Source organism: Cetorhinus maximus, chromosome 30, assembly GCF_964194155.1.
Source record: "Cetorhinus maximus chromosome 30, sCetMax3.hap1.1, whole genome shotgun sequence".
NCBI lineage: Eukaryota > Metazoa > Chordata > Chondrichthyes > Lamniformes > Cetorhinidae > Cetorhinus > Cetorhinus maximus.
Window position 1 is genome coordinate 20,437,014 of NC_135908.1, and position 24,715 is coordinate 20,461,728.

Sequence of the window (24,715 nt, forward strand, 5' to 3'; positions counted from 1 at the left end):
CTAATAACAATCCCAGCTTCTCCAATCTCTCCACATATCTGAAGTCAATCAGCCCTGGTAAATCTCCTCAGCACCCTCCCCAGAGCCTCAACCTCCATCCTAAAGTGCAGTGCCCAGAATTGTACATAATACTCCGGCTGACATTGAGCCAGAGATTCTGTAAAGGTTTTGCGTGACTTCCTTGTTCTGGTATTCAATGCCCCTATTTACAAAGCCAGATATCTCATATACTTTAACCACTTTGTCAACCTGTCCTGTCAGCTTCAGCTTCACATCCCTCATCCCTTGGCTATTGCAACCCCTCAAAATGGGGCCATCTGGATGCTGCTGCCTTTCCAGTTCATTTCAAAGTGTTGAACTTCCCACTTACCTGTATCAAGTCACATGGCTGTCTATTACACCAACCTGTCCAAGTCCTCCTGAAGCCTGCAATTATTCTACTCACTATTTACTGCCTTACTAAGTTTTGTATTATTCACAAACTTCAAAACTGAACTCTGTATATCTATGCCCAGGTCACTTATATGTGAGAAGAGCAGTGGTATTGACACTGATACTGATCCCTGGGGTACTGCATACTTCTCTTCAGTCAGGACAACATCTGCTCATTACTACACTCTGCCCCTATCGCTTAATCACCCCGCCATCCCTTCAATATTGTGCGCCACTTCCCGAATAAATCAGTTATGGGGGGAATTGATCAAATGCCTTTCGAAAGCCCCTAGATACAACATCTACTGTCCTAGCTTCATCAACCGTCTCTGTTACTCCAAATAACTCCGTCAGGTTAGTCAGACAATTTGCCTTTAACAAATCTGTGCTGGCTGTGCCTTAATATTCCATGCCTCTCTCCAAGTAAGAATTCATTCTGTCTTTGACAAGGAACGCTAGTATCTTTCCTGGTGTTCTGTTCAATAGTTATCCTTCAACCAACATCACTGAAAGAAATGATCTGGTCATTATCACGTTGCTGTTTGTGGGAGCTTGCTGTGCACAAATTGCTTTCCTACATTACTACAATGGCTACACTTCATTGTCTATAAAATGCCTTGGGGCGTCCCGAGGTTGTGAAAGGCACAGTCAAAATGCAAGTTTTTTATTCTTTCCATAACTGTAAAACAGCAATGTTTGTACACAACAAACCGAGCGCGACATGTGAAGATTGTACCTTCATTATCTGGTGTGAGAAACAATCAGCCCGACTGTCGTAAAACTTTATGCTGCATTTCTCAGCAGAAGGCATCAGGAGGCGCTCAACCTGGGAACCAACACAAAAATACAAAGGAATCAGCTGCTTAAACAGGGAAATGACAACTTCTGAACAGAATGCAAAATATCCAAACGAGAGAGAGAGAGAGAGAACATAAACTCATGGGGTCGGGCAGACGAGCAGGTCAACAGGAGTGTGGGGGCGGGGCAGGGGTGTGGCGGGGAAGGGGCAGGGGCGGGGAGTTTGTAAATAACTGAGGGCCCAGCAATGATCACTATGACACCCAGTACTGGGCATTGTCAGTTGTCATCTACTCGAGCTTTCAAATTTCTGCCATGGGTCTTCATGTGACTGAACAGGTCGATTTTCAGCCCAAAGATCTTCTTGCACACGGGACTGGACGTGGTGATGGGGTCCAGAGTGCAGGATTGCTTCCTTTTCACCCTTCACTCTGCCTCATCATTAATACGTTGGTGTCAAAGTGCGATACAGCCTGATGGACAAGTAGTTGCCATTCTGAATGATTGGTAACAAGTCCCTCCCAGTCATTAATGTCAATGCCACCGCCTTTCATGGAGAGCTTCAGAGTGCCTTTGAAGCATTTTCTTTGTCCTCCCCAGGAACGTTGAGAGTTAAGAGAACAGGATCTGGCGGAGGGAATGGCTTTCAGCCAAGTGGACACAGCGGCCTGTTCATCCAAGTTGATTTTGCAGTTTTGCCTGAACGCTTGTGGAGCTGGTTTCAAGAAGGACACTAGGCATTTGTTCAGTGGTCCTCCTATTGAATCCGGAGGATGTGACAGAGGCAGAGCTGGTGAAATTTCTCTCATGTGCTGATACATAGTCCTCACTGCAGTAAAGGAGCACGGTGATGACCACTGCGCTGCACACCTGACTTGCGGAGGTCTTTGTTATAAAACACACGCTGCCATAGTTTATGGAAGGCGGAGCTGGTGCAGCTGATCTGGTGTTGGATCTCCTTGTCAGTGGTGGCCCTTTGAGAGAGGTGGCTGCCAAGGTATGGGAAGTGCTCTACATATTCCAGAGTGTCTCCTTCAATATATACGGGAGATGGAATATTTGGCCGTCCCGGCGTGGGTTGATATAACAGTTCTGCTTTGGACAGGCCAAGTTTCTTGTGCGCAGAGTTTAGGAGATCGAGGGTGGCTTGCAAATCTGGTGCAGAGTGGGCAACGACACTGCAGTCATCCACAAACTGTAGATCATGTGTCTATGGTGGTCAGTTAAACTTTGGCACAGAGGCGACTGAGGTCAAAGAGTTTTCTATCTAGATGGTATTTAATACTGACAGCAGGGGGCAGTTGACCTTTGATGAGGTAGATTGAAAATATTATGGGGGCTGTCACACAGCCTTGCTTGACCCCGGTCTGGGTTTTGAAGGCATCTGTTTTGGATCCTACTCATATCATCATGAAGCAACCGCAAGATGATGATGAAGTTTCTTGGACGTCCAAATCTTTGAGCACAATCCACAGAGTCTCATGATTTACTGAGTCAAATGCTTTGGTCAGGCTGACGAACGCAGTGAAGAGTTCCTGGTTTTGTTCTCGACATTTTACTTGGATCTGTCTGGCAACAAGAACCATGTCAGAGGTTCCTCTGGAAGGTCTAAAGCCACATTCTGTCTCTGGGAGGACTTCCACAGACACAGGAAGTAGGTGATTCAGGAGAATGTGTGTCAGGATCTTTCCTGCTATGGACAAGACAGAGATACCTCGATAGTTTCCACAGTATGATTTATCTCCCTCCTTGAAGATTGTTATGATCTTTGCATTCCTAAAGTCAGGAATGGGGGGTATTTTTTCGTCAAATCCTTGGGATGAGTACATGGAGTCGGGATGTGTGCATAAGCCCACCAGCTTTGAAGGCCTCAGCTAGAATAACATCGGGGCTACTGGCTTTGTTGTTTTTCACCTGTTTGATTGCTTAGAACCACAGAAAAGTTACAGGGCAGAAAGAGGCCATTCAGCCCATCGTGTCTGCACCAGCTAAAGAGAAAAAAGTAACTAGCCTCTCATTTTAATCCCACGTTCCAGCACCTGGTCTGTATCCTTGCAGGTTACAGCACTTCAGATGCAGATCCAGGTGCCTTTTAAATGAGTTGAGTGTTTCAGCCTCAACGACCAACGTAGGCAGTGAATTCCAGACACCCCCACCATCCTCTGGGTGAAAAAGCTTTTCCTCATGTCCCCTCTAATCCTTTTACCTTAAATCTGGTAACTGACCCCTCAGCTAGAGGAAACAAGTCTTTCCTGTCTACCCTATCTAGGCCCTTCAATTTTGTAAACCTCAATTAGGTCACCCCTTAGCCTCCTCCTTACTAAGGGAAAAAACCCTACCCTATTCCATCGCTCCTCATAGCTACAATTTTCAAGCCCTGGCAATATTCTTGTAAATCTTCTCTGTACTCTCTCCAGAGCAATTATGTCCTTCCTGTCATGTGGCGACCAGAACTGTACTCAAAATTACAGGGTTTTATACAGTTCCATCATTACATCCCTGCTTTTGTATTCAATACCTTGCTCAATAAAGGAAAGCATTCCATATCTACACAAAAGCAAAAAATGCTGGAAAAACTCAGGAGGTCTGACAGCATCTGTGGAGAGAAAGACAGAGTTAACGTTTCGAGTCCGTATGACTCTTTACCAGAACGGATCATACGGAACCGAAAGGTTAACTCCGTCTTTCTCTCCACCGAAGCTGTCAGACCTGCTGAGTTTTTCCAGCACCTTTTGCTTTTGTTTCAGATTTCCAGCAACCACAGTATTTTGCCTTTATCAAAGCATTCCACATGCTTTCTGGACCACCTTGTCCACCTGTCCTGCCACCTTCAGGGACCTGTGGACATGCACTCCAAGGTCTCTCACTTCCTCAACCCCTCTCAATAGCTACCTGTTTATTGAGTATTCCCTTGCTTTGTTTGCCTTCCCCAAAAGCATCACTTGTACTTTTCCAGATCGAATACCATTTGCCACTTCTCTGCCCACTCAACCAAACCATTATCATCATTCTGGAGTGGACAGCTATCCTCTTCACTACCAGCTACAGAACTTGCTGCAGTTCTCCCACCAATGGTGACTCACCCATGGGTTCTACCACAGGGTACTGGGGGATAGACTGGAGAGTATCAGTTGCTACTGTGGATTCATGGTTGAAAAGTTGTTCAAAATGTTCTTTCCAACATTGACGAATGGCATTGTCATCCTTAGGAAGAGAAACACCATCCTGTGAGCAAAGAGGGCCTCGTCCATTTGGCCTCACTCAATAGGCGGTCTCTGTGGCTTCAAAAAGGCTTCGCATGTCATGGCGCTCAGCAAACCTTTGGATCTCTAGGACTTTCTCCTCCCATCACATGTCCTTTATCTTTTGGATTTGTCTTTGGACATCAGCCTTGAGCTGTTGGAATGCTGCTTTCTCGACATGAAACCTTGGGTTGTCCTGCCTGGGAATGAAGACTGTTCAGTTTTGTTCCAGGAGTTCACACATTCCAGCATCATTTTCCCAAACCCGGCCTGTTGATGAAGATATTCAAACCCAATGGTCTGGGCACGGGTGTCTAATTGACTTTATTTGATCCCACTGACCTGGAAATAAGTTTGATGTGTGAAGATTTTCCAGATTAGGTGTGAGCTGCACTTGAAATTCCTTTCTTCAGTCAGGCTGCCATGGGGCTGAGACGTTGATCTCATCTCTCCTGGACTTCTGGTTCTTGCGATGTCTTGGTGCTAGATGGAGCTCCAGGTGGCATTGTTCAAGGCTCTTCACCACATCAAGGTAACGAGCCACTGAGAACCACTGGTAACAGTCTAGCAACCAGAAAACGACCAATTTATTGTTACACTCCATTTTCTGTCAATATTATTCCAACGTCATAAGCCCTAATTTTATTCAACAAATTTTTGCCTGGCAGTTTATTGAATTTTTAATGAAAATCCAAATACACTACATCCATTTTATTTACCCTGCTACCCTCTAAAAGCTCTAATAAAATTGTCAAACACAATTTCGTTCATAAAACCATGTTACTTCTGCCTAATCATCTTATAATTTTCTGTTTTGTTGGCCCTTCCCGAATAATGGATTCTAGCATTTTCCCAACAACTGATGTCAGACTAACTGGCCTGTGGCTCTCGCCTCTCTTTCTTGAACAGCTTTAGCGATTTAGAGCTTACCTTTGGCAAGAGGTCAGAATCCTGCAGAGTCATTAACATCTAAGCAAAAGATAAAAATAACAGTGGAAAGAGAGAGAGAGAGAGAATGTTAATGCAGAGGGAAGTACGCAGGGCAGTGCTAAAGTGAATGAAGCTGCAGGAAGTAGACAGAGGATAACAAGAACTGCTGCTCACTTACTGAGAAGGAGCGAGCTGTCCCACGGTTATTCCAGTAAAACATGCGTCGGAAAACCCGGAGGGCGTCATTCTCTCGACCAGCCTGAATGGGGTAAAATAAAGCAGTCAGTTTATTAGATTAATCCCAAGCTACCAATCCTCCCAAATAACCCTCCTCCATCTCTAGACCCTGCCCCTCTGCCAAGACTCCCAAAACTCAGAGCTTCAGCCACAATAACTAACCCAGTCAATGTAGGTGTCTAGTCCGTAAAGTACCTTTAACGTGACAGAACTCCCAAAGGCTTCACAAGAGCGTTTAGATAAAACTTGACCTTGAGCAATATAAGGACAGGTGATCAAAAGCCTGTTTAAAGACGTGGGCTTGACGCAACTTCTTGATAGCGAGGTAGAGGTTTGGCCGGGTGGGGGTTGATTTTAAGAGAGGCCTGAGATGTTAAAGGCACAGCCACTAATGGTGGAGCAATGAAAATCGAGGATGTGTAAGGGGCAAGAACTGGAGCAGCGCAGAGGGGGCGGGTTTTCAACACGTTTCCTCATGCTTCTGTATGTAAGGCAGGAGAAACGAGCAGGGGACCAGTAACCAGGAGCAATCATGCACCTCAGGCAAGTGCATCAGTCAATCTCATTGCAGCAAACATCAGCAACGCCTCCTAGAAAACGGAGAGAATGGGTTTGCGGGAAATGAACCAGGTGAAACTGAGCTGGAGCAGGGTTAGGTGGCACTGGAAGAGCAGGAAGGAGCAGGTCAGGAGGCAAAATCACATCCTTCCACAATGGTGAGCATAAGGATTTTGATCTCTGGGGTCAAATGTTTAATGATGCTTTGTAAGGATTAGATGTCATTGGAGAACGTCATAGCAGCTTTTATCAAATGGCAGCAAGTGTAAAGGAGCAGCTCCCATGAATGGTACCTTCATTGTCATCGGTTTCTATTCTTGTCCTTGATCATGTGTTTGCTGTGTTCTGATGAAAGGACATTGACCTTAACTGTTTCTCCTTCCCCATAAGCTGCGAGACCTCACCACTTCCAGAATTTCCAACTTGGAAATTTGCATATCCACAGCTTAGCGAGTCTGCAGTCCACCTTGGCGCACATGGTAACTGCACCCTCACCCTCACCCTCAGCACAGCTAACTTGGCATAGGCCCATTACCAATATATGCAGCTCCGATGAATTCCCTCACCAAAGAGGTCTGGATAGTCAAAGCTCCTCCTCGGATTGATATGCTGTGGCAAGTGACTCACCTCCTGACTCCCCAAAGCCTGTCTACTATCTATAAGGCACAAGTCAGGAGTGTGATGGAATACGCTCTACTTGTCTGGATGAGTGCAGCTCCAACAACACTCAAGGAATTTGATATGATCCAGGACAAAGCAGCCCGCTTGATCGGCGCCCCATCCACCTTAAACCCTTCGCCACCAGTGCATGGAGGCAGCAATGTGTATCGTATACACTGCAGCAAGGCTTCTTCGACAGCACCTTCCAAATCTGCAACCACTGTCACTGAAAAGGACAAAGGCACCAGGTTTATGGGAACACCATCAGCGCAAGTTCCTCTCCCAAATCGCACACCAGCCGATTGGTGAAATCACAGTTCCTTCATCTCCACACGGCCAACGTCCTAGATCTCCCTATGAAACAGCATTGTGGCAGTACCTGCATCACAGAGATTGTAGTGGCTTTCCACCACCTTCTCAAGGACACTGAGGTATGGTCAATAAATGCTAGTGCTGCCAGTGACACCCAAATTCCAATAACATAATTATATTGTGTATTTAATATCATAAAACATCTCAAGACGATATACAGGAGCATTGTAAAACAAAAACAGACACAAATCCACATGAGGCAGTATAAGGACAGATGGTCAAAAGCTTGGACAAGGAGGTTGGTTTCAGGGATCATCTTAAAGGGAGAGGTTTAAGGAGGGAATTCCAGAGCTTGGGGCTGAGGCAGCTGAAGGCACAGCCATCAAGGATGTGGTGATTAAAATCAGCAATGCTCAAGAGGCCAGAATTAGAGGAGTGCAGATATATTGGAGGGTTGTGGGGCTTGGAGGAGATTCCAGAAAGAGGGAGGGGTGAGGCCATGGAGGCATCTCAAAAGTACTTTATAGCCAATGAAGTACTTTTGAAGTCACTGCTGCAATGTAGGAAATACAGCAGCCAATGTGTGCAAAGCTAACTCCTATAAACAGCAATATGAAAATGACCAGACAATCCATTTTTTGTGATGTTGATTGAAGGATAAATATTGGCCAGGATACCAGAGAGAATTCCCCTGTTCTTCTTCAAAATAGTACCCTGGGACCTTTTGCATCCACCTGAGCAGGCAGATGCGGCTCGGTTTAAAGTTTCATTCGACAGACAGCATCCCTGACAGTGCAGCGCTCCCTCAGTACTGCATTGGAGTGTCAGCCTTGATTTGCATGCTCAAGTCCTGGAGTGGGGCTCAAACCCAGAACTTTGTGACTCAGAGGAAGGGTACTACCAACTGAGCCATAGCTGACAGCTTAACTGGGAGCCATTGTAGGTCATCAAGCACAGGAGTGATGGGTGAATGGGAGTTGGTGCAAGTAAGGACACAGGCAGCAGAGTTTTGGATGGCCTTGAATTTACAAAGGGTAGAATGTTGGAAACCAGTCAACAGTGAGTTGAAGTAGTCAAGTCTCCAGGTGACAAAGGCTGAATGGGGGTTACAGCAGCAGATGAGCTAAGACAGGGTCGAAGTCAGGCAATGTTTTAGAGGTAAAACAGGCAGTTATAATGAGGTGGTCAGTAGCTTGTTTCGGGGTCAAAAATTACACCAAGATTGTGAACAGTCTGGCTTAGTCTCAGACAATTGCCAGGGGGAGGGATGGGGGAGTCGGTAGCCAGGCGATGCCGATGAATGAATAAAAAAGACTTCACGGACCAAATTCAGTAAGATAACAATTGAGGCTTCAATGTCATTGTTGCCATTGAATCTCCTGGCTTAGTTCAGTAGGCCCAGTAACATGGAGGCCAGGAATAGAGGGAAGGCCGAGGTGGCACCAGATCTTTCCCAACCGCAATACATTTCTGCTATTTAGCCAACCCTCTCCAATGACTTACATATTCCACATTGCAGACAGCATCAGTCCCCTGTACTGCTAGCCTAGAAGGAGCTAGAGGCATAAACGTTCATTGCTGAAGTGACAATCACTGGGTGCCTTCACTGGAGTTTGGCCAAATATGATATAACTTGGTCATCACCTCCCTGCTGAAACAAAGCCTCCACAAGAGTCATTCCTTAGACAAGTGCAGGTATGTCAGCTCTAGCTGCGGTGTGGTTGGGAGAGTAGTGGTGGCCCACAGGCCACCTTCCAAAAGTCAAGAAGTGCTGAATCAATAAAGTAGGAAAGACATGAAAGGTAAGTGTGGAAGTAATATTCTGTGCCGTTCCAAAAGAAACAGAAATTAATGGTAATTTGTCAGGGCTTTGCTGAGCCAGTGGCTGTGCTTAACAGTAAAACAATTCTCATTGATGGAACATTAGCATAGAGCAAACCAATCAAGCCCATTGCTGTGACTCATGCAGTGCTGACTGCTCAGAAAATTGTAAAGAAAGTGAATTCATCTGAACTATCTCAGGGGGACCTCTATACTATTTCTGCTTCATGTTTTTGGCTTTAAACCTGCTGGTTTCAGGCCACCTAAGGTCAGGCATTTTATTTTAAAGAATCATAGATAGTTACAGCACAGAAGGCCATTTGGCCCATTTCGAAAGACTGGCTGCTGGACAGAGAGGCTGTAGCCCCAGTTGTGGCTCAATGGGTAGCACTTTCACCTCTGAGTCAGAAGGTTGTTGGTTCAAATCTCATTTTGGACCTACTCTATGTCAAAAAGTGCTTATCTCAGAGTTAAGCATGCTTTTGTGATATACCAGTGTTTTTTAAGAAGGTCCAACAATTTCTGAGTCTTTTGTGAATAGTTTTGATTTTCTGACAAAAAGCTTTTGTGACGTACGACTGCTTTTTATGAAGGTTCATCAATCTTTTGTGAAAAGTTGTGATTTTCTGACAAAAATTGGTGCTACTCTGACTGTAGAGTGCAGTGCTGAGGGAGTGTTACATAGTCAGAGTCTTCTGGATCAGTCATTAAACCAAGGCTCCATCTGTTCCCTCAGATGAGGGTAAAAGATCCCACAGCATAATTTTGAAGCAAAGAAGGGAACTTATCTCTGGCATCCTGGCTCATATTACAGGACCCCGTAACCAACATCACAAACAGATTATCTGGCAGTTGCCGTTTGTGGGAGCTTGCTGTGTGCAAATTGCCTGCAGAATTTCCTGCATTCCAACAGAGACCACACTTCAAAGGCTGTAATGTGTTTTGAGATGTCCTGAGGCTGTGAAAGGTGTTATATAAATGCAAGTTCTTTCTCCGAATTCAGAAGTGTTGAAGGACGAGACACCACACTTCTATCATCTTGTGAGTATGCAAGAGCAGGCTTTCTCATTGTGAGATTGTGATTCAATTCACTGCACCTTAATGCGGCCAACATGCCACAAGGAGTAGTAGGACCACCTCCTGTAGCCTGATAAAACCCAATAAGCAGCTCAGGGTGATACAAAAGAGTGTCAGTGTGTGGTGACATTGACACAGGAACCTGCTCAGTGTCCAAGTCAGCAGTCACTAATTTTGGCTTTTCAGATTTAAAAAACTCAGAAGTGCATATTTAGAGGTCTCAGGTGGGTCTTCTGGAGATATATTGGGTAAAGCAAATTATTTTGAGGCACTCCATGTGTATGAAGACATGTCGCCTCAGAAACGGCCTTCCACACATCTCGCCTTCAACGTGCCTCCAGGAGACCAGCAGTAGGGAAAATAAAACAAAAAGTCCACTCCAGTGACATTTCCACATCCAGACCGAACTGAGCCATTACACAAAAGAGCCGATACTCCCATTCGTCATCCAGCCACACACATGGAGTAGGCACTTGGGCAAGTTAATTAAAGGCCATTCCTGCAATCTCAGGGAGGACAGATTGGCCTTGGAAGGTGTGCAGTGGAGGTTGTACAGGTTGTACAGACTAGGCTCATGTTCTCTTGCATTTAGAAGGTTAAGGAGCAGTCTGATTCAGTTGTTGAACATAATTAAATGAATTAATAGAGCAGATCGAGAGAAACTATTGGAGGCGTTCAGAACAAGTGGCAACATAACCTTAAAATAAGAACGAAGGCCATTCAAGGGTCACGAAGCACTTCTCTACACAAAGAGAAATGGAAATCTGGCACTCTCTCCTCCACAAGAGCTACTGAAGCTGGAGGGGGGTCAATTGAAAAATTCAAAACAGGGATTGCAAAGATTTCTGCTTGGCAAAGATAATAAGAAATATGGAACCAAGGGGGTAAATTGAGTTGAGATACGGATCAGCCAGAATCTCACTGAATGATGGAACAAGCTGAAAGGCCTACTCCTGGATCCGTGTTCTAATGTAACAGCACCCAGCCACGAGTTCCCTGGAGTTAAGTGGAGACATGGAGAAATCATGGGTTTTAAAGCTTTGGCCACCATTTATTTCCAGTGGCTATTGTAATTTGTACGGGGTGGGGGGAGCGAAAAAATTCTGATCATCAATGAAATGTTAAAAACGTTAATACATTTCTGTTGGTTAGTCTGGTGTTCAAATCCCTCCATCGTCTTGCAAGCATCCCACCCCCCCACTCAGCCCCGGCACCGTATCTGCAACCTCCCAACCTCCACCAGCTCTGCAACCTTCCTGGAACTCTGCATCGTCCAATTCTGGCCTCTTGAACATTCCTTGTTTCCTTTCAATTGAAGCATTCAAAGGGAATTGGATTGTTATCTGAAGAGGAAGAATGTGCAGCGTTATGGGGAGGCGGTGGTGGAGTGGCCCTAAGCGAGTTGCTCATTGGGAGGGCTAGTGCAGACATGACGGGCTGAATGGCCTCCTCCTGTGCTGTAACAGCTCTGTGGTTCCTTTGCCCCACTATAGGCGGCCATGCTTTCAACTGTCAAGGTCCCAAGCTCTGGAATTCCCTTCCCAAACCTCTCTGTCCCCCTTTCCTCCTTTAAGATGCTAACCTTAAAGAGTACTGTGCACAGTTTTGGTCTCCTTATTTAAGGCTGGACATAATTGCATTAGCAGTTCAGAGAAGGGAAAGGTTAGACAGGCTGGGCCTGTAATCACCGGAGTTTTAAAAGAATGAGAGATGATCTTAGTGAAACATAACAGATTCTGAAGGGGTTTGACAGGGTAGATGCTGAGAGGATGTTTCCCCTTGTGGGAGAGTCCAGAACTAGGGGACACTCCCATTTAAGACAGAGATGAGGAGAAATCTTTTTCTCTTAAAGGGTCATGAGTCTGTGGAATTCTCTTCCCCACAGAGTGGTAGAGGCAGGGTCATTGAATATTTTTAAGGCAGTGGTAGATAGATTCTTAACTAACAAGGGAATCAAAGGCTATGGGGGTAGGCAAGAAAGTGGCGTTGAGGCCAAAAGCAGATCAGCCATGATCTTATTGAATGGTGGAGCAGGCTCGAGGGGCCGAATGGCCTACTCCTGCTCCCAATTCATATGTTCTTATTAACATCTTTAACAAAGCAACTTGTGTGATGCCTCCTTCTTTAGGTTAGTGTTATTTTTGCCTGAGAACACACCTGGATGTTACTAGGCTAAAAGGTGCTATTTAAAGGCAATTGTTGCAATTCTGATCCTTTCCTCGTGCCATTGCAATGGCACTCTATTCCAACAGGGAATGAAGGTGTTAATCGGAACAACTGACTTATGAAAACGGTTGACTTTGAAGGAACAATGGGAGGATTTGGCAAGTTAGCATGGGGTTGTCAAATATTCATGAGTCAGGAATGACTCATCGCACTCTCTGTGAAAAGTGCCGATTTCATGGCAAAAGCAGCCAAATAAATAATATTTATTCTGATCACTCAAATTTGTATTTTTAGCTTACAAATGTCAAACATTGATCCTCTGATGTGCAAGTTTGGTCTTGCCTCCCAGAGCTGATAAATTATGCTATTATAATTAAAGCAAATCTTGAAATTTGGACAGCAGCACTCCAATAAAACAAACAGGCTATAATTAAGTAACTTAAGCTATCAGTAAGAGTTAAGTAATAGATTGCCCATTTAGGTGAGAATGCTACAGACACTGGACAACTGCACTGAACACCACCAGCCAAATCCACCGGTAATAGCCCATCTGTTACAGAGACTAAAACAAAATGATGGCTGACACTCCAATGCAGTACGGTGGAAGTGCTGCACTGTCTGAGATGTCAACCTGAGGTCCTGCTTCCCTCTCAGGTGGACAGCACTATTTTGCAGAAGAGCAAGGGGGCTAACCAGGGTCACTGGAACAATATTTATTTCTCAATCAACATCACAAAAACACAGATTATTGGTCCACATTACATTGCTGCTTGAGGGAGCTTGCTGTGCACAAATTGGCTGCTGCATTTTCTACATTACAACAGTGACTACACTTCAAAAAGTGGTCTTCATTGGACGTGAAGGGCTAAGGGATGCGCTGAGGTTATGAAAAGTGCTAGATAAATACAAGACTCTCTTTCCTTTTACAACTGCCGAAACACAGCTAAAGGCATCATCCCTTTGGTTGAAGCCCAGAAGGCTGGCACACCAAGAGAAGCTTGTCACTTCCACATCTTGCATCATTTCCCTTACAGAATCTAAACTGCAAAGTGCCCTGAACTGCTAACGGCGAGACTGAATGGTGAGGTAATTCATGGCGATTGCTGCTGTGCTGTGCACCTCAACTAATCTTGAACCAAGAAAATGACTGAGTCACTCAGAGACCAGTTTAATAGCAGGGTCGCCTCTTGATGAGGAGAAAAGGATTGGGATCACCTGCCCTTCTGTCCTCCCATTAATAAGCAAAAAAGAAAAGGAAAGAACCTATTTATAACCACACCTTCAGGATGTCCCTAAGTGGTTTACATAGGATTACATTGAATATACAGCACAGAAACAAGACCATTGGGTCCAGCCAGTCCATGTCGGTGTTTACATTCCACTCGAGCCTCTTCTCATCTTTTTCCCATCTAAATTTACCAGCTTAACCATCTATTCCCTTCTCCCTCATATGCTTGTCTAGTTTCCCCTTAAATACATCTATGCTATACTTCAACCACTCCCTATAGTAGCGAGTTCCACATTCTCACCACTCTTTGGGTGAAGAAGTTTCTTCTGAATTCCCTATTGGATTTCTTGGTGACTATCTTATACTGATGGCCTGTAGTTATGCTCTTCCCCACAAGAGGAAACATTCTCTCTGTATCCACTCTATCAAAACCTTTCATCATTTTAAAGACCTCTATTAGGTCATCAATGAAGCCTTTTCTCTTTTTTCAACAAGAAAAGATACCCAGCCTGTCAATCCTTTGCTAAGTACGCCAATGCATTTCTGGTATCAATCTTGTAAACCTTCCCTGCACCCTCTCCAGTGCCTTCATACCCTTCTTGTAATATGGCGACCAGAACTGCACGGTGTACTCTATGTCTGGTCTAAACCAAGATTTGAAACAGATTTAGCATAACTTCCCCATTTTTCAATTCTATACCTCTAGAAATAAAGTCTAGTGCTTGGTTACATTTTCTTACGGCCTTATTAACCTGTTGTGCAACTCTTAGCGACTGACGTATTTGTACTCAGAGATCCCTTTGTTCCTCTACCCCACTTAGAACTGCACCATCCAAGTAATAAGTGACCTCCCTATTCTTCCTACCAAAAAGTACTATCTTGTATTTATCTGAGATGAACAGCCGATGAAGTACTTTTGAGCTATCGTTACTGTTTTAATGTAGAAAATGCAGCAGCCAATTTGCTGCTAGTGGAAACTTGCTGTGTGCAATGAGATGATGACTAGATAAATCTGTTTTTAGTGATGTTGGTTGTGGAGACAAATATTGGCCAGAACACAGAAGAATTCCTCTGCTCTTCAAATCTTTAACGTGGGATCTTTAACGTCCACTTGAGAGCACAGGCCTTGGTTTAATGTCTTAGTACCACATTGGAGAGTCAGCCTGGGTTTTGTGCTCAAGTCTCTGGAGTGGAATTGGAACCCACCACCTTCCTAAACAGAGGTGAGAGTGCTACCATTGAACCACAAGTGACATCCAATACAGTGGGATACAGTGTTGGCTGACCTGGGTTTATTACCTTGCTCTGTACCATGGTCTGGAAGTGTTTCAAAGCTAGCCTTAGTTGTCTTTAGTTCAAATTGATTGCTCTATTGAGGTTCTGCCCTATACCTATTTCCCTCCTCTCCAGCAGTCCCTTGGGATCGGGATGATTTGCTTCCACTTTGGTTCCGTGAGTTCTGGGATGGCTGGTAAATCCACATGGCACAATCTTGCAGACTCTGCCATATGCAGTTGGTGCTTGAAGGGTTGGGTATCAATTTATCAATTGAATTTAAATTCCACCAGCCGCTGTAGTGGGATTTGAACCCACACACCTGGAACATTAGCTTGAGCCCCTGGGTTAGTAAACCAGTGACGTTTCCACTAAACCACCATCTTCCCCAAAGCCTCCTTCCCCCATCTCTTCCATCAGTCAGTGGATGTGTTTGACCTCTTCACAGATGCTTTGAAGACATCCCTAAAACGTTTCTGTTGTCCTCCCGGGGGTCTCCTGTCGCGACCTGGTTCTGAATAGATATTTCACTCTATAAGGATATACAATCCATGTGTCTATTACCACCATCATGTGAGAGGGAAGCTCTCAAAAAGAGTTTGCCATGTGATACACTGAACTCCCTAAAACCATCATGTGAGATCTAGGGCATAGGGCCCTTTAGATTCTTAATGGTTGGGAAAGGGAGGCGACTGGATGAGCAGTTCCAGCAGAACTGATTACCCAAAGAGTCTTGGAGCTACAAAACAGAAAAGCAGTCCCGATCATAACGCCCAGAAATAATCTTTCATTGGCCCCAATTCTTCCTGTAAAATAGAAATTAAGGCCTGGTTTTTTTTTGCTCCTGAGGCAGGCGTGCAGGTCAGGAAATCTACCAGCTCGCTGCACCCACCTCCAGAAAAAGTACAAAAGTGCCCTGAATGGCAGGGGAGGGGGCGGGGGGTGGAAAGAGGTGCAGGAGGGAGTCAAGCTGCCACCTCCAGGCACAGGGTTGCCGAGCGCCAAGGTGGGCTGGTTAAAAGGCCCACCTCGGTTTTCTGAGACTTTGTCCTGGTTGTTTTGTTAAATATTAGGCCCTCTAGGTCCTCACTCTTCAATCCCACCCAGTCACACCCCATGCCCATGCATGCCAACTCATGCCCCCACCCCATGGCCCCTATGCCATCTTATTGACAATACATGCCAATTTATGAATGCACACACCCTTATGGTCCCTTATAGCCCCATGCTAAATCATGCCCCTCACCCACCATCCTTTGCCAAGGTAGAAGCATTCACGTCACGGCCCTGTTTCAGCTAATTCTACCACCACCACACACAGCAAGTAGTGTATACAACATTTTCGTACCGCTGATTTGATCAAGTACCAACATCATGCCTGAAGACGGAAGTCGTTGATGTCAGAAACACAGGTCTTTTTCAAGACCGGCATTGACCGTTATATCTAACGTTGAAGGGTTCTCTGTAACTAAACAAAACATCCTCGCTACATTATGCAATGAGTTGCAGTGTGATGTCCTCTGCCTGCAGGAGACACATAGAGGAAGTGAGAACAACCGCCCAAAAATACCAGGAATGTTCTCGGTTATTGAAAGACCTCATTGACAATATGGCAGTGCTGTATTTGTTAGAGCTGGTTCAGTTGTAGAAGCCACTTCTAAAACAGAGGAGGACAACATCGAAATTCTAACTGTAGAGCTGAGTAAAGTAGTAGTGACCTCAGTGTACAAGCCACCGGGCACAGATTTCAGCTTTCTAACCCTGTACCCAACCTGCACAGTAAACTACAGATCATCATTGGAGACTTTAATAGCCACAGTACCCAATGGGGGTACAAGGAGTCTAACAACGATGGAGAAGCAGTCGAAGAATGGATGGACGCTAACCAGCTTAGTCTCATCCACGATCCTAAAGTGCCAGCCTCCTTCCACAGTGCCCGCTGGAAGTGTAGTTATAACCCAGAGCTTGCCATTGTCAGCAACGACATCGTTGGCCTCTGCAAGAAGGCAAGAAGCTTGTCACAGACCCAATACCACAGACACAACACCGTCCTATTGGTATCCAGGTAAATGCAGTAGTGTTACCAACCGTCGTACCATTCAAAAGGCGCTTCAACTTCAAGGCCGATTGGAACGGGTTCATAAGAGCACTTGACCGCAAGGTTAAACGCATTAAACCATTACCTGAGCACTACAACCTGTTTGCAAAAGCTGTCCAGAAAACAGCCAGAAGGAAGATCCCCCGAGGTTGTAGAGCACACTACATCTCTGGTCTCACCAAGGAGAACGCTGAACTCTACTGGGAGTATGTCTCAATGTTTGAATCTGACCCCTTCTCAGAGGAAACAATATCTACCGGTGAGAGGGTGATGTTAAGTATCTCTCAAGAGCGTCAAAACACCTGGCACACCTTGATAGAGACAACAGATCTTACAAAAAACAGCAAGAAGGCATGGTATCTTATACGCAAACTTGGAGGTGATCCCAAGAAAGCTGCCCAACATCCAAATGTGTCTGCAAACCAAGTTGCACCCAGTTGCTCCTAAATGGAAACATCAACAAGAAACAACCAAGAGCACAACTAGATAGGAAGAAGTACAGCGATGACCCTGGCTTCACTGGACCATTCACCATGGAAGAGCTGGAAACTGGTATATCTAGTCTAAAACACGGGAAAGCAATTGGTCTTGACAACATAGCAACGGAGCAGATAAAGCATTTTGGACAGCAAGCAAAGAAATGGCTCCTACAATTGTTCAACCACTGCCTGGCAACACACAAGCTACCTAATATTTGGCAGAAGGCACGTGTAATAGCACTATTAAAGCCCGGAAAAGATCCCTCAGATCCTAAGAGTTTTCGGCCAATTTCACTGCTTTGCCACACCAATAAGCTGTTTGAACGCCTGATACTCAATAGGATAGCACTAACTGTAGATGAGAAGATCATTCCAGAGCAAGCAGGTTTCCGCCCCGGCAAATCAACAACAAGCCAACTGCTCAACCTCACACAACATAGCGAAGATGATTTTGAGCAAGGGATGGTAACAGGTGCTGTTTTTGTAGACCTGTCAGCAGCATACGTTACAGTGAACGTCTTATCTACAAGATCCTAGAGATGACATAAGATATTCACTTAACAGAGCTGTTAGAAAGCATGCTTCAGAATCGTTGGTTCTATGTTGAACTAGGTGGGAAGCGCAGCAGGTGGCGTATTCAGAAGAATGGTCTTCCTCAGGGAAGCGTGCTTGCACCGCTGCTGTACAACATCTACACGAATGACCAACCTATAGACGGTGTCACACGCTGTTTTATATATGCTGATGACTTATGTGTCACTGCCCAAAGCACTGATTTTAACACCGTGGAGAAAACGCTTTCTGAGGCCTTGGAGGGACTAACATCCTACTATGAAGAAAACCACCTTCGCACAAACCCATCAAAGACGCAAGTTTGTGCATTCCACCTCAGAAACCGTGAAGCCAAACACCAGCTTAAAGTAACCTGGTGTGGAGCAACACTGACGCATTGCGAGCACCCTATCTACTTAGGAGTCACCCTTGACAGATGCCTCACCTTCAAGAACCACATCAAAAAGACAAAGGCTAAAGTGAGCGCACGAAACAACATCCTGAATAAGCTCACTAACACAAAATGGGGAGCAAGCCCAAAAACATTGCGAACCAGTGCACTTGCTCTTTGCTATTCCACTGCTGAATACGCCTGCCCTGCATGGGAAAGATCTACACATGCTAAGAAGATGGATGCCGTTCTGAATGCAAGCTGCCGACTTATCACAGGTTGTTTAAAACCAACAAACACCAACAGCCTATATATCCTGGCAGGTATCGCTCCCCCTGATATAAGAAGAACGGTAGCCAGCAAGAAAGAGCGACTCCTTCAAACATCAGATGAGAGGCACCCTATACATGGTTATACACCTACACCCAGCCACCTAAAGTCAAGGAAGAGCTTCATGAACAGTGTTGTTCCATTACAATCAATCCCATCTGAATCCCACATCGCCTTGTGGAAAGACCAGCTCGCTAGTCTCGAACAACCCCCAGCGATGGAAATTATACCGGATGAAAGCCTTCCCCCAGGAGCTAATTGCAACTGGGCAACCTGGAAGTGCCTTAACAGACTTAGGACTGGTGTAAGTCGTTCAACGGTGTCACTAAGCAAATGGGGATATACAACCAGCCCGACAACTTGTGAATGTGGAACTGAGCCACAGATTATGCAACATCTCCTGCAATGCCTATCGCTAGAGGAACCCTGCATTGTTGCAGATCTTGCCGAATTCAACAACAAGGCACAAAAATGTGTCCAGTTCTGGCTGGGCCATGTATAGACTGTCCGTGGACACGATAAGAAGACGACCCACCATCCTTTGCCCTTACACCCTCCAGCCAACTCACTTAGCATCCACGATAGGCAGACCTCAGGAGCCATGCTGAGATGGAATAAAATAAAGGTCTAAGTATCTATTACATACTTCACTATGAAAAAAATCTCATTCATGAAAGCCCATTCAACACATTTAAATCCCCTCAAGTACTTAATCCATTCTAAAAACAAACATTTGTATTCATAACCCTACATCAATGACAGCTAATCCTTTAATAATCTTTGGGATCTATCAAACTGTGGAGTTACAGCCTGCCACTGTGATAATGACAGGTTGTGGAGGCAGCCAAGCAGTAATAATGCTATAATGATGGCATTTAGCGTAATGTCAACAACATTTATTGAAATTGCAAGCACAGATTTTTTTCTGGATGTTTTTCTCTCCAATGTTTCAAGGGCAGGCTATTTAAATATATTGACAGCTTGACAGTTCTACAGGCCTTATCTGCACTTTGAGCATTTACATCTACTCTAAAAAAAAACATAACTCTCACACCGTGGGATAAAGCCCTCACTCCAGTGAAAGAGGGTTCCATTTGAACTCTGCACTGAGGTCAAATGGCCCGACTGAGTTCAGGTTTCCTCCATCCTACACCCCACCACCCTGTTCCCCAACCAGCGAAAATAGGGTCTGTCAGAAATGGGGGCAGGACTTCCAGATCTGGGTTCCTGGCATCATTTTGGATAGGTGGCAGAGTCTCCATGACTCTGGGCCTAAGATTCATGAGTTCCGTGATAAAAAATGCCTTCTGCTAGCTAACAATGTCTCAGCTTGTGTTGCGGCTGGGACTTAGGCATACGCGGACCATCTGCTAGACAGCTGAGCTAACACATCCAAGGTTCGGAGGCTTGGAAAGCCAATCAACCACATGCAGCAATACATCAAGGTGCTAGATCTGGAAAAGGCCTACAACCACCAAGTCACCTTTTGTAAACCATGCACGCAGAGGGGAAGCAAACAGGGAGCGTCCTTTGCACTAAAATCTTAGCCTCTTGAAAATAACGGGATAATGGCATTTTTTTTAGATATAGAAGCACAGGGCTTTTGGAAGACTGAAACTTCCTTAGCTGAGGCTTAGAGGGTTAAATTATGAGGATCATTTGCATAAACCTGGACTGTATTCTTTTGAATATGAGGAGTGAGAGGCGATCTGATCGAGATATTTAAAATGATGAATAAATACCGAGAAACTATTTTCTCTGGTGGGGAAATCAAGAACGGGACCAAATCTTAAAATCAGAGCTTGGACATCTAGGAGGGAAATCAGAAAGCACTTTGCTTTTTAAACATAAGGCATCTGTACACAGTGGAGGGCACTAGTTCATTCACTGTCGCTGGGTCAAAATCCCGGAACTCTGTCACTAACAGCACTATGAGTGTACCTACACCAGGTGGACTGCAGTGGTTCAAGGTGGCCGCTCACCACCACCTTCTCAAGGGTAATTAGGGATGGGCAACAAATGCTGGCCTAGCCAGCGACACCCACATCCCATGAACGAATGAAAGAAAAACTTCTGCCGCTCTGCAAATTATTCAGTATGAAATTTAAAGTCCACTCTTACATGAAGTTCGGGCAAACTGTGTGCCGCTACCCAGGGTCCCAATTTTGCCGACCCATAGAACTCGCTCTTGCTTTTTAGCAATTTTGGTGGCCAGAGGGTCCCTGGGGCTCTCCGGTATATCGGCTGCCTCAGGTCTTACCTGAATCACTTGGTGGATATTGTCGCACCTTAATCTGGCACAGCGGTGAGAGAGCCGGAGTACAGGGAAACGTTACTACACAGAACAGCACGGGGGCCAGTCAGCCCTCCAAGTCTGTTCTGCTGCCATTTTATTAGGGTCACAGCCAATCTGCTCCTCAAATCTATTTACCGATTTAAGTCTGAAAAAGCTCCAATTGTCCCCCAGCATCCACCGCCTTTTAGGGAGATTTTTAACTGAGTGGGAAAAAAAAAAATGTTTGCTGATTTCCCTCTACCCAGTTCCCCAATAATGGCGGCCCTCTTAGCCCATTTTAACATAAAATACATGAAATATCAGATGCTATTTATTGCTGCTCAGTTGTGCCAAAGAGGCAGAGGCTGGTGCTCTGGGTGGGCTGGATGAGCACCATCTGCTGACTGGTTTAGATATCCAGGCTTTGAAAATGAGCTGCTGTTAGATTTACATACAGGCTAGACAGTGAAGGCACCTTGAAGAAGCCCTGCCGGCTGCCACACTGCTGCCATCCTATTCACGGATTACAAGCCCAGAAATATCAGCAGCTGTCCTCTTTCCAGCTGCACTGAATACATAACGCAAGAAAAAAATCAATCTGCACCAATGCAGATTTTCACATGAAATGAACAGCCCAACACGCTCTGGCCAAGAAATTTGTGCTTGAATCAGGATTTCTGTAAATGATTATTTTTAAACAGTAGCCAATTTGCAAATCGTTGCCCGTTTAATCATTCGGCATTTCAATCTCGACAAGAGGTGAGAACACTTGGCATATTTTTCACAGGGTTTCTTTGCGGTGCTCCTGATCCCTGGCTGTGGTTTGACTATATTTAGTGTGGTAAGCACTTCAAAACAAAGTTAACTCTTGGCGCAGTTACTCGTCCAGGGGGCACTCCTCCTAGGGGAGTCACGAGAGAGCATGCTCGTTCGCAGCCCCTTCCTAAACGCTGATGCAAAGTGGGTCACGGGTTAACATGGTGCCCCTGTCAATCTCAGTGCCTTCCCCATTCCATCGGTTCTTGAAGCTAAACCAATGGCCATTTCTTCTAATATTGGGAGAGGGGATGACCTTTCAGTTCACTGGAACCTGTGCAACAGGAGTCAGTGGGTCATGGTTAGGTCCCCATCTTTCACAACCTGCTTATGAAAGAAATAGGCACCACAATGCTTTCAGGGAACAATTCACCACCAAACAATGTATGGCTTTGTTGTAGAGCGTAGTGAGGCCTCAGTTAAAATATGGTGTCCAGTTTGGTCCCCTCTTCAGGTGAGGGGATATTGAGCCTTTAAAGAAGCTGCAACTTCGGGGAGGTTGATTGCTAGTTTAAAATACCTTACCCAGCTAGGTTCAGAGATTTGGGACTATATACACTGGAAAACAGTAGACGCAGACACGATTTATCAAGTTTTATCAAACAATGGGAGGGCCTAGGTTGTATTGACATAGACAACGGAACAGATTAGGGAGGATCAAGGGTTAAAGTTTACAAGTCATGCAAGGGCAGGAGTAGGCTGGGTGCTCGGCAATTCTATTCACAGAGAACATTGGACTAAGAGCAGGCTGGCAGCTTGTACGTGAATGCTGGTTCACTGTGTAATTCCGAGAGAGAGAGAAAGAGAGTGCGAGAGATGGACCGGGTCTTGGCTGGGTGGAGATCATCTTCTACAAGAGGTGGGTAACCTAAAAAATATTCAGGGTCAACGTGGTCTCTTGAACTAATTTTAATTGCTTAAAAAGGGTCTTGGAGGAATTTTGCAGATTTGTTTCCCTCTAATGGCCCCGGGTTTTCATCTGTTTTTCACCTCTCTGTGGATATTACATGTCCCTGGGTGGATAAGGAATATCTGTACTAGATACACAAGGTACCATCACTGTAAGGTTCTGTTGAAGGGTCATTCGGACTCGAAACGTTAACTGTGCTCCTCTTCACCGATGCTGCCAGACCTGCTGAGTTTTTCCAGGTATTTATGTTTTTGTTTTGGATTTCCAGCATCCGCAGTTTTTTGCTTTTACATTTACAAAGAAATGAGTTTACCAGTCCCTCCATTCAGCTCCTAGTGAGGATAGGCCTACATCACAGAACTGTCCATAATTCTGCAATTGCTGCAATGGGAGGCCACAGGATGGGTAAAATGAGCAGCACATCTGTTGTTCGGGCACAGTAAAGGAAATTTTATTGTATATCCTTCTGTGCTCTATTTTAACTGAGAGTCCTTGATGCCAACAGTGAGCAGCCTGAGACAGGAAGGATTTAATTTTTCAGTGCCAACACCCCTCACCTTGACCACAGAAAAATAGAGGGAAAATGAGAACATGATTATTACTTGTCTGGAGTTACTATACCAATGGATAACATGCTTAACTCCTTTTGGTCTCATTCCCACCTCTCCCCCCACCCACTTCATTTTATTCCTACTTTCTATACCATGCATTACTCACACTATGAATTGATCGGAAACCCACTGTTCATTCTTAGTCCAGATTCTTGGAATGTATGCGAGTGTGAACATGTAGTTTAGCTTCTGATTCGCTTGCTCCGCGTTTGGTGTCTCACTTCCTTCAAATGAGGTTTACATTCTATGTTTCTGTACAAAAGGAAATTTCTAAGCTGAGAGAACGTGCATGGAATTTATTTTTCTTTAACAAGAAAAGTTGCACACCAATATTCTTGGTTTCCCCTGAGGGTGTTTGGTTTTACCTTGAAGGTTAGGGTGATCTAATCGAGCCTAAAGGAGTCAATTTGGTGGATAGGAAAGAATTATTTTCCCTGGTGAGGTAATTCAAAACAAGGGGGTGTAATCTTAACACTTGAGCTCGGCTGTTCAGGGGTGATATCAGGGAATGGATCTTCACACAAAGGGGATGACAGCACAGTGGTAATGCTACTGGACTAGTAGTTCAAAGGCCTTTAATCCAGAGGCACGAATTTCAATCCCACCATGACAGCTGGGGAATTTTATTTCAAGTTAATTAAATAAATCTGGAATTTAAAAAAATAGCCAGTATCAGTAATGTTGGCCATGAAGCTACGGGGTTGCTGTAAAAACCCATCTGGTTCACTAATGTCCTTTAGGGCAGGGAATTTGCTGTCCTTACCCAATGGGGCCTACACTTGACTCCAGAGTCAAAACAAATTGTTTGACTCTTAATTGCCAAGCAACTCACTCTGGTTATACCACAGGGGAAAGTACGGCTTATAAATGTTAACCATTCCAGTGGCACCTAGATTCTGTGAATAAATTTTTTAAAATATAGAACTTTCTCTAAAAACATTGTTCAGGCTGGGGATCAATTGAAAATTTCAAAACTGAGATTGATAGGTTGTTGTTGGGCAACAGCATTAAGGATACATTGAGGATTCCCTCCATCGTGTTGTGTGGTACTACCACAGTGTTAAATGGGATAGATTTCAAACAGATATAGCAACTCAAAACTGCAGCAGAATTGTATTCAACCACGGTCTGTAACCTCATTGCCAGGCATAACTCCCACTCTACCATTGCCAACAAGCCATTCAATAAAGAGTGCAGGAGATGCCAAGAGCAGCACCAGGCATATGCAAAAATGAGGTGTCAACCTGGTGAAGCTTCAACACAAGACTACTTGCATGCCAAACAGCAGAAGCAGCAAGTGACAGACAGAGCTATGCGAGTCTACAACCAACGGATCAGATCTAAGCTCTGCAGTCCTGCCACATCCAGTCGTAAATGGTAGTGGACAATTAAACAACTCACTGGAGGAGGTGGCTCCAAGAATATCCCCATCCTCAAAAGATAAAGTTGAAGCATTTGCAACATCCTTCAGCCAGAAGTGTCGAGTGGATGATCCATTTTGGTTTCCTCCTGAGGTC

The 24,715-nt window shown here is 44.9% G+C and overlaps 1 protein-coding gene across 1 annotated transcript in view; it reads right to left on the reverse strand.

Annotated features, from left to right (window-relative positions):
• The window catches only part of sv2 (synaptic vesicle glycoprotein 2), a 73,237-nt gene that overhangs the window by 12,101 nt on the left and 36,421 nt on the right, over nt 1-24,715 (reverse strand). The window contains exons 7-8 of the mRNA XM_078532575.1: nt 5,581-5,661; nt 1,169-1,258 (exon numbers count right to left, since the gene is read on the reverse strand). Coding sequence (XP_078388701.1) covers nt 1,169-1,258; nt 5,581-5,661 — 171 coding nt within the window. The remainder of the gene's footprint in view (nt 1-1,168; nt 1,259-5,580; nt 5,662-24,715) is intronic.